This window comes from Embiotoca jacksoni, unplaced genomic scaffold (assembly GCF_022577435.1).
Source record: "Embiotoca jacksoni isolate LCO1_2020_lvr unplaced genomic scaffold, fEmbJac1.0.p SCAF_6, whole genome shotgun sequence".
Lineage (NCBI taxonomy): Eukaryota > Metazoa > Chordata > Actinopteri > Embiotocidae > Embiotoca > Embiotoca jacksoni.
This window is the reverse complement of record NW_027185414.1, coordinates 6,905,569-6,922,537: the sequence shown is the minus strand read 5'-3', so window position 1 is coordinate 6,922,537 and position 16,969 is coordinate 6,905,569. Positions and strand designations below refer to the sequence as shown.

The window sequence follows — 16,969 nt, the reverse complement described above, 5'->3', positions numbered from 1 at the left end:
AAGCAAGTATGCTTCGAAAGAAATATAGGCAAACATGAGAAAAAGAGGTAACATTTCGTTGTCAACTCTTTGTAAAAAAAAAAAAAAAAAAATACCATGCATTAAAAAAACAGAGTAGGCTAATAAGTTCCAAAGATAATAGTGGTAACGCACAATTAAAGCATGTGTTCTGATTTCAGTGGAATAATGTCAAGCGTTGACATATTTACAGGCTCTCATAAATATCCACAAGATGGCGCAGTTTCATAACAAATTGTATTTTGCCCTGAAAAGAAAGTCTGCATATTATTTAACAGGGCGGGAGAGAAAGTACCTGTTCTACAATTTTGAAGCACTGTAAGTATTTTCATTTTGTGCAGCTTCATACTTCTACTCGTACTAAAGTAAACTACAAATATCTCAAATTTATATGGTATTTGAAGTATTTGTACTGTACTTTTTGTGCATCCAACTTTTTGTGCTCCACTAAATCTCACAGGTAAAATATTGTAGTTTCTACTCCACTACATTTGTCCAACAGCTTTAGTCACTAGTCATTTGTAAGATTACAGTTTTTCATACCCTTTCTGTCCAATGATAACCATGTACAGTATCTACAAATTTGGATATTTTAAATTCTTCTCGTAAACTGAAGTACATTTAAGCACATTTCGCTGATAATAGTAACACACTTTTACTTAAGTAAGGTTTTAAATGCAGCACTATAATATTTTCACAGTGTGGCATTGGTACTTTTCCTCAAGGACCTGAATACTTCTTCCACCTCTGAAAGTGAACTACACAGAAACATGTAAAGTAGTGTATTCAGCATGGCCAGTTACAACCTTAGAAAGTATGTGTCAGCCTTAATAATCTTCTATTCTATCTGCATTATAAATACTTTTACTTCAATGTATGTATTTGTACCTGAGTAACATTTTCATTGAATTCAGAACTCCTAGTTGTAAGAATATCTTTATATTGTGGTATTGCTACTTTTGCTCAGGTGAATGATCTGAACACCTCCTCCACTGCTGTTACTGAGTATTTGGTTGATAAATTCACATGCTTAATTGTGAAGGTCCATAACTGTGTCAATCATCTACTTTGGCTTTTACAAAGTATGTGGAGTTCATTATATTGACCATCTTTATTGATGACAGTAACAAAGTGCACAAGCATTAAAAACAACACAAGACACAAGGACTATATTGTTGAAAACCAAGAAAAAAACAATACAAAAAAAGTTAATTAAACAATACTACTGCGGTACTCTTGTCATGATTCCATCATGCAGCAAACCTACAGCCTCTAGAGGCAACCTGTGCCATTAATCTTTCTGTACCATTAGTGAAGGGAAATGCAACATGGAGTTGCCGTGGCAATAATTTGGTCTCCATATTGTTTCCTCTTACAGTCCTCTACAAAGTGCTAACCAAAGGAAGAATAATGTGTGCCTGCAAATACTACTCTCTGAAATCCAGAGGATACTAACTAGTCCCATCAGACATAGTTACACAGAATATAACATATAAAGGACTACATGCAAAAAGCAATCTCCAAAAGCACCATTTTCGGTCACATTGTGCAAATTCATTTTTTCAAATGTATTGCACAACAATGAGAAAATTACTTAAATTGATACATTTATAAAACTGCACTTAGTACACTGGACATAAAAGTAATTCTTAGCCAACATGAATTCCTCATACCTCTTTCAGAATCAAATTTGCATAAAACAGCAATATCTCACAGAACAGTATAGCACTGCGTTCAATGCAGTGTGGACATACCTGATGTCTGACTTTTTTTTAAACATGAACAAAAAAATATAAAACAATAAAACAGGGGCTACATAGTGTAATAATTCTGTATCAGCATCACAAAAAAAAAAGTAAAAATCACACAGACATATAGCAAAATATCCAGTTGCGTATGTTCAGCCTGTGCAGAAGGTCCTGAGGTGCCTTTCTACAAAGCTGGAGACAGGTTATACAGGCTGGAGGGACGTGTGTCCCACAGAAGCGTGCAGAGTTGCCAGGATAACAACTTACAACAGTGTGCACTGCGGCGACCTCAAATTGTGTGCGATACTACGACGATGTCCCCATGAGGCAGGGCCATCATTGCAGGAATGAGCCAGTTGCGAGTCATTTTGGAAATGCTCAACAACCGAGCCAGTCCTTTGTGATTTCACCCAACTTGACAATCTTCAAGCTGCTGTCTTCTAGTTTGAAATAGTGGTTACCTTTGAAGAAGTAGCTGTAATCTGTTAAAGACAGGCACAATATACATCATGTTAAAAATATTTACTGAGCTTCAAATTTCCATTTTAAATGGCAGTAAAATCAGCAGGCTTCTATAAAAACATATCAATTGTATAATAAGTTTCAATTAAGGTGACAAGGATTAAAACAAATCAGGCTCTGCTGAGGTGTAAATCGAGCTTCATTCTCTGAATTATACTAATCAGGAAGCACACAGAGGTCCCTCAGTAGAGGGTCACAGACCTGCTTTATATAAATATGTTTGTTCACGGTGTGGGCAAAGGGGCTATGCAGTGCTTACAGACTTGTGAGTATGTTCAGAGAGAAGTAATGGAAAAATCCCAGGTTTCTTGCCATAGGCAAACCTCTGCTAACCTCAAGGCTACATACAGAAGAAGTTTACTGGTGGTGTCATGCTGAAAATTCACCATCATTTATTTCTTGCTCTGTAGCTGCAATGCTTTTCCCACCAGCAGGAAAAGATAAAGTCGACATAAACAATAATTTTCTTATTCACTCACAGCAAATTAAATCATTGAGTAAACTACATAAAGCAACTGCTCTGCCACTGTCTGTCTTCTATCATCATCACACCACAGATGACTCCTTAACTCCAGAGCTACTCCCTTTAGTCTGTTTTACTTTCTTACATTCTTTGTGTAGTCATTTCTTGCTGGGTTCTGGTATATGAGGAGTTTTATTAAGAGGCACCGCGCCAGACTCACTGATAGAGCTGACTGGCTTTTCCTGCAATCTTACCAGAAGGAATTCCAGTCTGCAGACAGTAAACTAGCACATATAAAAAGAGCTGTGTTAAAATCCAACCACAACAGCTGCCACAGAGCACCATTTCTAGCACAACAGACCAGAAAGGGTTAAGCCCAGGATGCCTTTTGCTTTTTTGTCTCCATTTTTTTTTAATTTACATCCATAACAGTGATCACTGCTGATTTTTTTTTCTCACAATTTTAATGTCCCTTCTGAAAGTGACTGCTACATAGATATATAATTTTGTTGTTAAAGGTTAGTTTATATTTAAATTATTCATATTGTCACAAAGTCATCTTGTCAGTGGTTATCATTTTTAGCCATACTGGACACATGGCTCTGGAGATGGTCGTGTTGATCCATTCAACATTTGGTCCAAACTGAAATACTTCAACTAGAATTAGATGGACTGACTGTAAAATCTGGTAAAGACATCTATTGTTCCCTAATAACTTTGGAGGTCTTGTGACTTTTCCTCTACTCCCCACATGAAATTGAAATGTGTGTTTTTTAGTGAAATGTCTTTATCTTTTGCATTTACTGTCGTGCAATCTTGTAGATTTAGACATTCATGCCCTTTTCAACCTCAGTACCGCACTTCATGTTTTTTTACTAATTAGCTAATTATATCATTCTAACGCTATATCATGCCAAATTTCAGCCATGTAATCACTGTCATTATTAACATGATAGCATGCTGATTTATTGTATTCAGCTCTAGTACTAACTTGATATTACCAGACCCAAATTAATTTAGTGAATATATAGGTCTGGTCATGCCCCATTGGGGATTATTTCCTGTCGTTGCATCCTTATGGGCATCGACCTCAGGTTCATTTTGAAACTATTGGAGCAGCCTTTAAGCAATTGGCATTGATCACTGTATGATGTTTGTTGTGAACCAAAGCTCACCAAGGTCTAAACAACAAAGAGCCTCCCCAATGTGAGCAGAGTTAAACACTATCTTGGTAAATGACCACTACTGACTTAAAAAACAAAATTCTAGGCACTGTTTTTGCTCTGCCTTCAATTCCTTGATATTTGCTGACGTTGCAACAACTGTGCATAATGCTTCATGTAGCTTTACCAACGCCACTCACTGCATTTCAAAACATTTCGTAACCAACGCTTGGCTTCAAAATCATTCTACGTATCCATCCCCACCAGTCTCTGATTGGTCTGCCCTTCAGAGTGGCTTAGCAAATCTTTATGGCAACCGAATCTGTGAGCAATAGGCGGACAGAGCCAGGCTGTCAAAGCCCTGCTGTTCCTAACAGAGTTTCTAATGTGGCTGTATACTCTTAGCTTTGTTTTACTGTAATGACTTGGCTTGAAACCAGTGCTACTTGGAAGATATAATGGAAAATATAGTTGGAAGTTATTGTATACTTTGGAAAATGGTGTCTAGTAATTTGCAGCAAAAGGCCATCCGGCAAAACTGTTATGTTGGTGCCTTAACTTTCAAACAGGTTTATTTCCTGCATTCTATAACTCTTCCTGCTAGCTTCTGGTCAAGTTTCATAGGCTCTTAATAAACAAATTATGTGAAAAGAGAGATTTTTTTTGTTACCAATGCCATTAAGACTGAAGGCAGAGTCGATGCCATCTGGGATGCCATTCCAGGAATCAGCAATAAGTTTGGGGAAGCCAGGGTCCATTTTCTTCTTATCGTCATCATATCTGTAACACATCGGATTAAATTGCATTGTTAAAGGCTTGTTTCAGAGTTCTCTAAGCTTCACAGAAACACAGACTCACACTTTTTCATGGATATAAAACAGTGAGTCCCCAACATTATAAATTCCCATGTTGTGCAAAGACTAACTGTGTTTTCAGTGCAGTTTAGGTCGCCCCATACACTAACTTGATCCAGATGCAGCACAGTACTGCGAATTAGAGGCGATGCCATCATCACCGCAAGCTGGGGTGAGTCAGATAATGGGTTTTAGACTCACAAATGGTTACATAAGCTTTGCTCCTCCTCACCTCCAGAATTTGTCCCCAGAAAACAGATAAGTCTTCCTGTTCTTCCTAAAGTTGAAGGCAGCATCGATTTGCTGCAGGTCAGTGGGAAGGTCGAGGCTGGAGAGCCTCTTGGGATAGCCTTTCTCCAACTCATCGGCTTTGTAGATCCAAATTTCATTGCCTATAAGAGAGGAGCAAGTAAAAAAAAAAAAGAAGAAGAACCGCAGTTAAAATATCACTACAGACATATGTTATACCAATGAAAGGTAACTATCTAGACACAAGACTTTCAAAGTGAGGTTTTCTCCCTTATTCCTACAAATCTATTCACCAAACGTAGTGAGATCATCAGTCAACCATTCACCAAACCACCTTAATGTCTTTAAAACTGACGAATATATGATGTAAATCTCATCAGTATTTCGGAAAGTTGTCATATTAGTAAAATGCTGAGAATGTATCACGAACCACTAATAACTATGGTGGAATATCTCAAGTGTCCCAAGAGTGCACACCGCACACAAGAGTGCTCAGCCAACATTCCTGCTTCTCCTAATGTTTCAGGTCCTAGAAAGGGCTGACCATTAAGAGAAAGGCATCCAAGTGGTGAAATAGTGAAGACACTTCTTTGTTACTCATCGGAAGAGGATCTGTCTGTTTCTCTGATCAGAACAGATGTGCAGGGATGAGATATCAATATTCAGACAGATCTAAATCATCTGTTTGTTTGCAGTTTCTTGTTTTCTCCAGCGTACCTGAGAAGAAGACTGTTTTCTCCTCCACTGGGTCTTCATACGCAGCATCTATCTTGGTAGGCATGTCAGGCCAGTAGGTGGCCACGAGCATAGGGCCGTTGGGCTTGCTTCTGAAGTTGACTGACCTGAACAGGAACCTGGCAGAGAGAGAATGACTGGGTGAGCGATCATGCAGTAGATGAGCTGGGGATGAAATAAGAGTGAGAGAGGAATAGAGGGGGCTAATGAAGAGGTGGGGACAGAGTGAACGTGTGTGTGGGATGGGGGGTTTAGTGCAAGTGCTTCACTGGCCTAGCCAGCCACAATGGCCTGATTCATGAGCATCTGGTTCTTGTTAGGACTAAGGCTGCAGACGCCAGCGGAACAAGACCCATCTTGCCCGGATTTCCAATACACAGCTGCACAACAACAGCAGCTTCCCAAACTCTTTTCCACTGACCTATTTTTTTGAAGGAAAAGGAGTTGCCAATTGCAAAGATGAGTTGTCATAATGATAAAAGTTAAGATGAGAATAAAACTTTCCGAGCAAACAGTGTACATACATAACACATGCCCAAAGTTACATTTGTCAGACTGAATGAAGAGACAGATTCCAGTCTGAGCTAACAATCTATGAAGATCATTATTTCAGGAGTGTTCTTGTGGATGAGTTTGCCTAATGCATGTCATGCACCTACAATAACAAGTGGCTTTTCAGCCTGTATCAGAGCTTGAATTTTATCCCTCTGTCTTTTCATCCTGTATATCTTCAACAAAAAGGCAAAACAATTATCTGCCTGAGGGCTGGTACAGAGGACAGACTGGCAAGATATCCAAAGCACTGGTAATGTTTTAGATTTTTTTTTTTAAATGTGTTTTCAAGTTTCTTTTGTCTTATGTTTAGTTGCTGAGACTCCAAACCTTCAGTTGGGTAATCCATTTATCTTGCATTTCTTGTTGTCAAAGTGAGGGTAGTAGTGCACGTTGATTGCTGCCTTCAAATCGGGTCGTGTTTACCGTGTCGATGAGAGCGGTTCATACGAACGCCTCCTCTAGTGCTATTCACAGCCTTGTACGTTTCTGAGGTAATGTATTTGATCACATTTTCAAAAATGGAAGAGAACGGTAAATTGTTATATTGACATTTTAGATATATAGAGTTTTTCTACATCTGAGGAAAGTGTTTTTACTCATCTTTCCCTCTGTCATTATGCCTCTGCATTGCCTGCATTTTGTTAGACGCCTGGTAGCTTGCTAAGCTCTTAGCCTCTGTGGTTTCTGGATGCCGTCTATGTTGGCGTTGCCTAGCAGCTTACAACTTAACCGCCTGAAGGCCAAACATACTGCGCTGCGTACACGACTGCCCATGTTGTAACCACGAGCTCACGAGTTCTATTTGGACGCAGCAGATGAGTATGCATTATGATGCAATCGTAATACAATTCTGAAAGATGCTTACATTGTGTTTTTTCTGAAGTTTATATTAAAAACAGTTGTGTTCTGTTACGTATGTGATTTAGCATAAACACACGAACTACCCCTATTTTGTCCCCTCATTGAGTTTTGCCATATTAAACCATGTTACCACGGTAACCACTGGTGTTGGGAAATCAACTGGGACTAAAAATCTTAAGGATTACAACTTAACGGTCCAACATTTTACACGTTTCTGGTGTTTTATTTGCAGTCCCGATATCCATATGAAAATATTTCTGTGGTTTTAAGTACCATAAACCATCTCTCGCTGTTTTTTAGTTTGTGTCTTTAAGGCACATTGATATCAATGACTGTTAGGACTGCCATGATTGGACTCTTTTCTCAGTGTTACACGTACAGGCCAACCGCATGTTTTCTACAGTCCTGTAGCATGTTAGCTCCGCGACAGAATGACCCGTTGGTTTTTTAGGTTGACTAAACTGTCTCTATAAGACTGACTTTATAATTGCCTCTAAGCCTCCAGACAGACAGACAGAGTTTTATGCTGAGCTCAGGGTGTACTATAAGCATTACTCATTGCATCATGTCAAGATTTTCCCTACATCATAAATATGCTGAGTCAGGAGAACGAGAGATTCCCCTTTTACTATGGGGTAGTCAAGTGAGCTTTAGCCCCAGAGCCCAGAGGACACTGCTCTTTGTGTGAAGCTGTAAAACTTGGCTTGTACCAAAGCTCTGCAGAATCCAAACCTGACATGGTCTTCAGGCAACTCATTAAGCGAGAATACGGCCCATACGGAAACTTTACTAATCTCAGACTTTGATGAGATATACTGTAAAGTATATTCAATTCAGTGTCTTGAGAAACCTCTGTCCTCGTTTCCTCATTTTTAGATCAGTTCTCTGCCTTTTCACTTATCAAAGTAAAAATCACACAACCCTTTGCAGGGTCATACAAAAGAGTCAACTAAGCTGCTGAACATGGCTACATGAAGCTAAGAAGTCTAAATATACAATATATGAAGAATTTTAATACACAACTTCAACTGTGATTTTTGACCTAATTCTTTTCACTCTACACAGTGGCACAATGTCCCTTTCCTCATTGGCTGAATACCTATTGCTCTGGATTATGATAGTTTAAACATCTGTTAAAATAGGCCCATCTGCAAATAACCCAAAAAGAGGCATACAGTAATCACATCATTAAAATAAGCAATATAATGACTATCAAGGCTGCTGATACCCCACAAGTATCTGGATGCAATGATGGCATCTTTATATCAAAATCAATGATCACATGACAGCAGAGATGATGATGACGTATGTTCATCTTTCTGTTTCTCTCTGAGTCTTTAGCCCACTAAAGCTTCATAGTGAATTAAGTTTCAGCTCAGCTTGATTTCCAACACCCGGGCCAAAGTTTCATGGTCCGCGGTATGCTCTCTGAGTTTCTGTGCTGCTCTGTTGATCACTGCAAATGTAGGGAAAAGAGCCCACAGCAAGGTGAAAAGTGAGCAAGACTGTTTCCCAGTTTCTAGCTCTTGGTTGTCCCTGAGGAAAACCAAGCTAACTGGAAGGCTAGACTCTTTTGTACAGAGGACTGGTGTCCTGCTTGTTTTGTATCCATTTCCAAAATGGCCACGATAGATGTACAGCTCTGTTAGCCTTGAAATTACAAAGACTCGTGGTTTCCTATCGGTTTCTTTTGGACCATATTATTGTTTGGGGGAATTTATCTCTAACAAACTTCAGCTGTTGTGATGAAAATATTCACCATCCTAAGGGAAAATATACTGACTCACAGAGACTGTTGACTGAACCACAGCTCCTCATGAAACTCCTCTTCTACACAGGGTCAGCCAATAGACACACACTAAGCTTACAACACTTTGGATTCACTGGCGCCGGTGGAGAAGAGGACTGCAGACTGTGTTTATGAGTGATGACTATTTGGGCTGTCACTGCATGAGTAGAGGAATAGTTTGTTTTCCCCTCTGGCTAATTGTCACATTGTGAAACAAGCACTCAAACCACAGTTTTCAAGCGGCACAAGACTGTGATAAGAAAAACAATAATTACCAAGAAACCTTATGTCAAACTGCTCATTGTTTGCAGGAAAATATGAAATCAAATGGGTGCAGGCTGCCTTATTTCAGTAACATAAGATGATAAAGCCAGAAGCAGGCTGTCATTCTTCCCGTAGATCACAGACAGGAAATTTAACCAGCGCCTGAAATGGTCAAGAGAGTCAAACACAGCATTGCATTTAAAGCCCAGTTCAGAGCAAATATTCACAACATCATGACATGACATAAAAGTTGCACCACTGGGAACTGGCTTGTTTCTGCTCAACTCAAGCCAGCTGATGGTGTCGCCTATAAACTTAGACTGTCAAGTCACAAGTGTGCAGTTTTAATGTGTAAGTTAGTGTTTTTCAGCTTATTAAAAGAGATATAAACTCTTCTAAACAATGGAACTCCTACTAAAAAAGGTGGGAGAAATTGAAAAAACACAGGATCTGTGAGCAGGATCTGTTTCAAGCTCACACCACTAATTTTCATAAGCCACTGTGTATTACTTTTAATCACTCATGACCGGCTCCAAATTCTTGAACCGCTTGTTCCTTTTGAAATATTTTTTTAATGTTCTATCGCTGCTAAAACTGCAACTGTTGCTCATTCATGTTTTAATGTGCTACAAATGATACCCAGCTAAGAAAAAGCCTGAAAAGCCTGCAGTTAAAACTGAAATACAGAGTTGTAGCTACAGAAATGTTTCACCGTCTCGTCTAGTTGCTTCCGGCGTAGCCTACCATGTTACAGACTGAAGAATTGCGAGTAGTTTTCAATCATCTTGCGACAAATCTTTGGTCTGAATTGGCTCTAAGACTCAGAGAACAAGTGACAACATTACAGCTTTTATATTCAAACAGTCATGTCAAGTCCTTAGTTTTCACATGGATTATTTGTTGCACCTTAAACAGGTATATGTACACTTGCTTACGTTTTATGAAAACAATACAGGGACTTCCTGTTTGAAATGATTACCTGTCTTTGAAGAAGAAGGTCTCTCCTCTGATTTGTGCTACAGCATCAAAGATAACTGGCTCTTTACAGATGTCCATTGGAGTCACAGGTCCCTGGGTTGGAGGCAAAGGCTTGTCTGTTGGCACTCCTGTTGTAAGATTTATCATAGGATTTAATATTTGAGGGAGGAATATCACACTCACAGTGCAGTAATCTTGGCTGGCTTCTGGAAAAACACTCTTTTATTTTAGTATTAGGCCACACATTGTGTTTCCTCTCACCATAGAGATCCTGGATGCCTTTGATGTCATCGTGAGGGAGTCTGAAGTCTTTAGTAAAAGTGTAAATTGGGGCCATCAGAGCTCCGGGGTCCTGAGAGTGCTCCAAACCCAGGGCATGACCAAACTCATGGGCTGCCACCAGGAACAAACTGTAGCCTAGAAACAAGTCAGATTAAATGAGTATGGTGTATCTTTAAAAGGTTCCACTGTAAATTAGGCATGCTTCTTTAAAGGACTGAATGATTTTTTTTTCCTCATCCTGGCCTTTCAGACTGACGTGCTGATGTCTAAACTCATCTGACTTTTGCTTAATTTTTCCGGCTTGTTGCGTTGTCCTTTGAGGCCAGTTCACTTGGCTGCTATTCGCAGATCTACCGCAAGAACTGTCCGTAAATGCTATTGGTCAATGCTGTCATACCTTGGTCAGGACAGAAACCCCATTTGCGGTCATCATCGTAACTCTTGCTGCTAGCGCACCACATCTTGCCGTCGCTGCGTCCAGAGGAAGTGCACGAATCATAGGTGTCTCCCAGAAAGGTGAAAGGGAAAACACATGGGCTCCCCTCTGCGTTTCCTCCCACTGTTGACATCGCTGGAGATGAGAACAAAGGGCAAAACTTTCAAAGTGAAATGTATAGTGAACTTCGTTTGCTTCAATACCTTATGAGCTCGATCGTATGCCAAAATTTTCTCCAGAAAAGTTGGGTTGGTATCTGATTGTGTAATGAGCGCAGATGATGATGAAAACAGCATCATGAAAGCAGCTGGCACAACACGCATAACATCAATAACTAATCCGCTAGGCACAAAACCAACAAGCACCCGCCCAAATTGATTTTCTTTCAAAGAGAGATCATTTTCAATCTGGCAAGATTGGTTTTGTGCTGTTTTTTTTTTTTTCTTTTTTAAATCGTTTCATATTCAGCACAAGCTCTCACTCAAGGCTCTGCAGCAAGGCTACATTCCTAATCAAATAAAACCAGATGAAAGCCCCAATGGTTGCACTTCTCTGTGTCTATCTCCCTCCCTACTACACTACCTCAACCCTAAAACTAGTCTCACTGACAGAATGGAAAATAAGCCCTGCCACTGCACATTAAAATACTTTCACAGCCATTCAGTCGACCACGAGCATGAGCAAAAACCCCAGCTGGAGAATTCCTGTCGACCAACACATGGCAAGGCACCATACACTGCACATCAACATAAACACAGCCAATAAAAATTTACTGTATCCATTTATACAAACACAAACACAAATAGTGCATCAGTGAACATCAGTACGACATAGAAGAACAGCAACTGTTTACTTGGTAGAGTCCTAGATCACTATGCTGATATGACACCACCTACCAGTCTCGGGGCAGAAGCCATAGGTTGTGTCACGGTCGTAGTCCTCAGTGGTGGCACACCAGCGGTAACCATCATCTCTGCCCTGAGTGGTGCATCCGTCATACTTCTCCCCCTGGAATGTGAAGGGGAATTTACATGGAGCCCCATCTGCATTTCCACCCAGGGTGAACAGTACTGCAAAACAAATAACAAATGAAGTGTTATAGAGGACCTAATAACATTGGACACATTACACTTTTACATGTTTTAAGCACACAGACTAAGCTCCAATAGAAGACCTTTCGACCCCTGAATAATGGCATGGGTGTCTAGAGAAGAAGACAAATTGGAATGAAGAAAAGAAGTGCAATGGAGGCTTTTTTTTTTTGCATGAATACAAAATACAGCTCCAGCACAAACAGGCCTCACTCGTGTTTCCATTGTATACAACAACTTACTACATGTGTACTTTGGCAGTTAGTTGTAATGGGCATGTGATCATGTTAGTACCATGGACAGAAATGTAACACAGATAAACAAAATGCTTGACAAAGCCCCATGTTCTAAAGTGGAGCAGTAACTTGAAAAAGAAATGTTCCATAATCTGCTCCAAACAAAAAAAAAAATAACACTTTCCTGGCATACTGTCCAACCTACTTTCTTCCTGTCCAAAATCAGCAGAGCAGCTTTGAATTTAGCAATAATCTGATATGAAGTATTGCATGCCAGTGTTGAAACACTGCTTCAATTCACCCGACTACTAAATGTTGATGTCTGGTTCAATTACATGCAAGTAGGGCATCATACAAACGCTGCTGGGTCAATCATAAATCTTTACTGATACTACGAAGAAATGTGTCAAGAGACATTGTAGTGCCATATAATATATTCTGTATATGTACTGTACAGGACAAACTTACATTCATGGGGGCAGAAGCCATATTTGCCATCATCATCAAAGTTGTAGCTGGTGGAGCACCACAGGAAGCCATCGTCACGACCCTGAGATGTGCAGCTGTTGTACTCGGTGCCCATGAACAGGAAGGGGAATTTACAGAACTCTCCATCAGCATTGCCAAACTTCACCTTCACCACTGTTTAAAAAAGATAAAGACTCATACTGATGCTTCTTCACGTGTAAACTCATTGATCTTTATTCCATTATGCTCATCTGTTTTCTGAAACCATAACTTGCAGAATAACAAAGGTGGCATGATGTTTAATATTTTAGACAGCCTATCAGTGCCTGCAAGGAACAAATGAAAGCAAGTAGCTGCCTGGAATAAAAGTGTAAAAGTAGGCTTTGAAAAGTAGCCAAACAGCATAATGTAAAGTACATGTGAGTTCTATGAAACACAAGCACAGATGTGATCTAAGAAAAGAGTTCATCTAAGACATCTCCATCTGTTTTGAGACTTATTTGCACCATAAGACAAGGAAAATACATTTATACAATATTTCTGCACAAATTATAAGTCTAGACAAAAGGATCAGAAAAATGGGAAATACTTGGGAGTAAAACTATCTGGGTCATACAAATATGTGCAATAGAGATTCTATTTTCTATTCAGCTTCCAGATGGCTGCAGTTCACAATATCAAGTGCCAGAAAGTTCAGACAACGTTAAGACAATCAAAACAAAGTATGTGAAAGACAAACTAGCGTTAGTATTGTCAAAATATCACCTGATATGTACTAAAGCTTTGAATTAAATTCACATCACCTTTATTACAGACGTTTACTTTGTATCAATGACTGAAAAATCCACCTTTCTTTAGAAAAATGGATACATATTGTTGCACAAATCACAAACAGTTTTAGCAAATAAAGCTTTTGCAGGACCCTTTTTTTTATGTAGTGTTTCACCATTACCTTGGCCGTCTCCCAGTGTCCACTGCTCATCATCATCAAAGTGGGAGTCTCCCCCAATTCCTGGCCCTGGGGCGAAGGCATGAGCCAAGAGGCCATCCTTGCCATCAAAGGGGTAACCATCTCCGTGCTCTGTTGATGACATCATTCATTATTAACAGTTCAAGACAGAGAAAAATCACTGAAGATTTTCTTTTTTTTTTTTTATAGTAGTGTAGGTGTGAAGCTACTGGCTGTTTTTGACTTGCTGTGAGTGTGTGTTAAAATATTCTAATAGTCCACATCTTTTGAAGAGGCCGATTCTTGTTTGTGTTGCGCTGTAATTACTGGATTCTTTCCTGACAGGGTCAGCGATGGCTAGACAGGGTGATAGCATGACACTGTTAGCAAATATCAAATGGTTGTTTCAGCTGAAATGACTGGAATGATACGTGTAAAGGCCACAATTCCCACTGTTTAGGTGTTCTTTAAATATACAGTGCAGGGTGCAAAGCGACTGTAAAAACAGTGTGTGGTATTGCTCTTTCACCATTACTCAACAAGTCAGTGAACCTCAGGTCAACTGTTTCCTGGTTATTCGAGTATTTAAATAGTTATTGTGAGGGAAATCTTTGAATTCTAACCGGATATAATTTCTTTGCTCCAAGACAAAGATGACAAATGTTACAGTAAGTCTGAGATTTTGAGTGCATATAGGAGACATTTTACTAAAATAACTAAACTTAATTTGTTGATGAAATTTAAGTTTCAGACATCCACTTGGCAGTAGATGTTTTTTATAAGTACAGTATTTTACAAATATCAAACATTATATCTATATATTGTTTGTACACATGGTATACCATTGCGGCCAAAATTAATCATGATGTCAGCCTCTCCGTCCATGATGCGGGTGAAAGCCAGTGGCGTGACATCACTCCATACTTTGAAGGCTCTGAAGAAAGCATCGTTAATGACTTCCTCATCCAGATCAGGAGTCCAACCCAGGATTCTGCAGAGTGAGCACAGAATATGAATATAAAACACGACAAACAAGACAAACTCCATCCAGATCACAACAAGTGTGTGTAATCAGGACAGTCAGGGCGGCTCTTTGAATGTCGCATCTTTCAAGACGTAGATCTATCACTACATCTCTTTTCTCCACTTAAGATCATGGAAAAGAGGTAGGCCAATAAGACTCTTTGAGTCATCTGTGAAAGAGCTTCCTGTAACAATGCGCAGCCACAAACCCACTTGTATGGCTGACTGCACAATCCTTTGCCTAAAAAACAGTCTAAGATCTCGTAGTTGTTATTGTCTTTGGCTTGCCGTCTCCCTTCCAAACACACAGGCAGACGGGCTGGAATGATCAGGACACAGAAAATCGCTGATATAAATAAACTAAATCCACATTGTTGTAAACCTCAAACAGAATGAAAACAAAGGACGTGACACATACTGTGTAGGAATGCTGGTGTTAGCAAGACATAAGATGCAAGCGCTTTCAGACTGTGCGGATGGGGGTGGGGTGGACTGGAGGTTGAGGGGAGGGTTGGGGTGAGTTTAGGGGGTCAGGCGGGGCCAAGTATTAATATCTCAAATGCTTTGATTTACGTCAGCTGCTGGGAGGGGTCAAGATTGCAAAAACATCCTACTGTACTCTAAATGATGTCCAGATTTAGTACATGCTGTGCATTTAACATATAAAATTGGAGCCAGCTGTTATGGTTTTACCTTTTGTATGGGTCACACTGCTCAAAACCAACATGATTTGATTATTTAAGCAGTAATTTGGAGTCAGAACGCATTGGCACCCTCTCCCACCTTAAAATAATCCACAGCCTCACCAGAAATGTGTAGTTATTAAAGTCACTTCTCTGACCTGTAGGTGATGTCCTTCTTCTGCCACATGGGTTTCCTGTGGAAGAAGTTGTAATTGGCCACATCTGGGACGCCACAGCGGGGCTTTTTCATGATATCCACAGTTTTGGCATCGATCTCTCCAGTTTCTTGCAGAGAGAAGAACTTTTGCATTTTCTTCAGGGTGTCCTTGAGCACCATAAGGTTGCATCTGTCTTGTGGGCATCCATAAAACTTATTCAGGTAGTGCTAAAGGAGAGTTAGGGAAGTAAAAATAATCGTTTAACAATCCTGCAGTTAATGGTTTATATATAATTATAGCCATACATACATAAATAAATGCATAATGTGTAAACTATTTCTCAACAGCTTCTTGTACTTGAGGGGTAGAAACTTAATTCACAGCTGGCTGACCCACTTAGACATATTTTCACGGGGGGAAAAAACAAAACAATAAACTTACCAGAGCAACTTCTTTGTCTGTTTGGGGGGTAGTATCGTCTCCAGGAAACCTGATAATAGGAGAAGGACGAGCATTTGTTGCTTGAAAGGCGATGAATTGAACCAAAACCACTTTCAGAACAATCCAACGACAACTAAATATCGTCGGAGAGCCCATTTTTGTGAGGTTAACGGTGTCTGAGGTGCGCTGAATGCCGTTCGCTCTGAGTTGCAGTCCTTTCAACCCGCTAGCCTGTGTTGCCTCTGCTCCTCTGGAGAATTTTTTTTCTCTCCTTAACGGGACATCCTGCGCCTCGGCTCTATGAACTTTCTCAGTTCTGCTTGCACATGCACTTTCGTCCCCCCCCCCCCCCCCGACGCCTTCTGCGCAGTCTCCAGGTTGAGGAAGAGGAGCGGGCGGGCCCGAAAATCAAACACAGAATGATGCACTTTTGGTTAGATTTCTCGCTCACTATTGTATTTTACAAGAGAAGATTTAAAGTTTTCACTGTTTGGAGAGTACATGTTTGCCAATTGACGCATTTGAAAAGTCAAACCAGTTTCAATCCTCTCTCAAAATGTGTAGCCCGCAGTTGACCGGATAATTGATCAAATAATTAGAATGATCAAAACAACCAGTCAAAGTTTGCCATCATTCATGTGTTACCATGTGTGTGTTTTGATAGGGCACGATTTAGAATCTGGCCTTATTGCATTCATAATGAGAGATGACAGCACAACGCTGAACTAGTATCCATAAAAGCAATAATATTGATCTTGTACAATTGGGTAATAACAAAAAAAATTTTAAAAATAAAAAATTCCCCTTGGGGATTAATAAAGTAACTATCTATCTATCTAATGATAGTTTACGAACGTCTGACTGTTTTGCGAGTCATATGCCTATCCGTATGACTTCTATTGCCAGAAGTGGGTGTTGCCTGCATCCCGCACATCTGTTTATTTTAGCGTTTCTTTTGTCCCATCATCGAAAAACCCCTTTTTGGCCCTGAGCTACAGTACTT

At 39.9% G+C, this 16,969-nt stretch overlaps 1 protein-coding gene across 1 annotated transcript; it reads right to left on the bottom strand.

Annotated features, from left to right (window-relative positions):
* Positions 1–1,114: 1,114 nt before the first annotated feature.
* Positions 1,115–16,256, bottom strand: mmp2 (matrix metallopeptidase 2). The gene is made up of 13 exons (XM_069174133.1): positions 15,967–16,256; positions 15,526–15,752; positions 14,504–14,652; positions 13,665–13,793; positions 12,713–12,886; positions 11,814–11,987; positions 10,879–11,052; positions 10,461–10,616; positions 10,201–10,327; positions 5,735–5,871; positions 5,001–5,160; positions 4,585–4,694; positions 1,115–2,248 (listed from the first exon to the last, which is right to left on the bottom strand). The coding sequence occupies exons 1-13, from the start codon at positions 16,120–16,122 to the stop codon at positions 2,145–2,147; spliced, it is 1,977 nt and encodes a 658-aa protein (XP_069030234.1). The 5' UTR covers positions 16,123–16,256; the 3' UTR covers positions 1,115–2,144.
* Between the last annotated feature and the right edge of the window lie 713 nt (positions 16,257–16,969).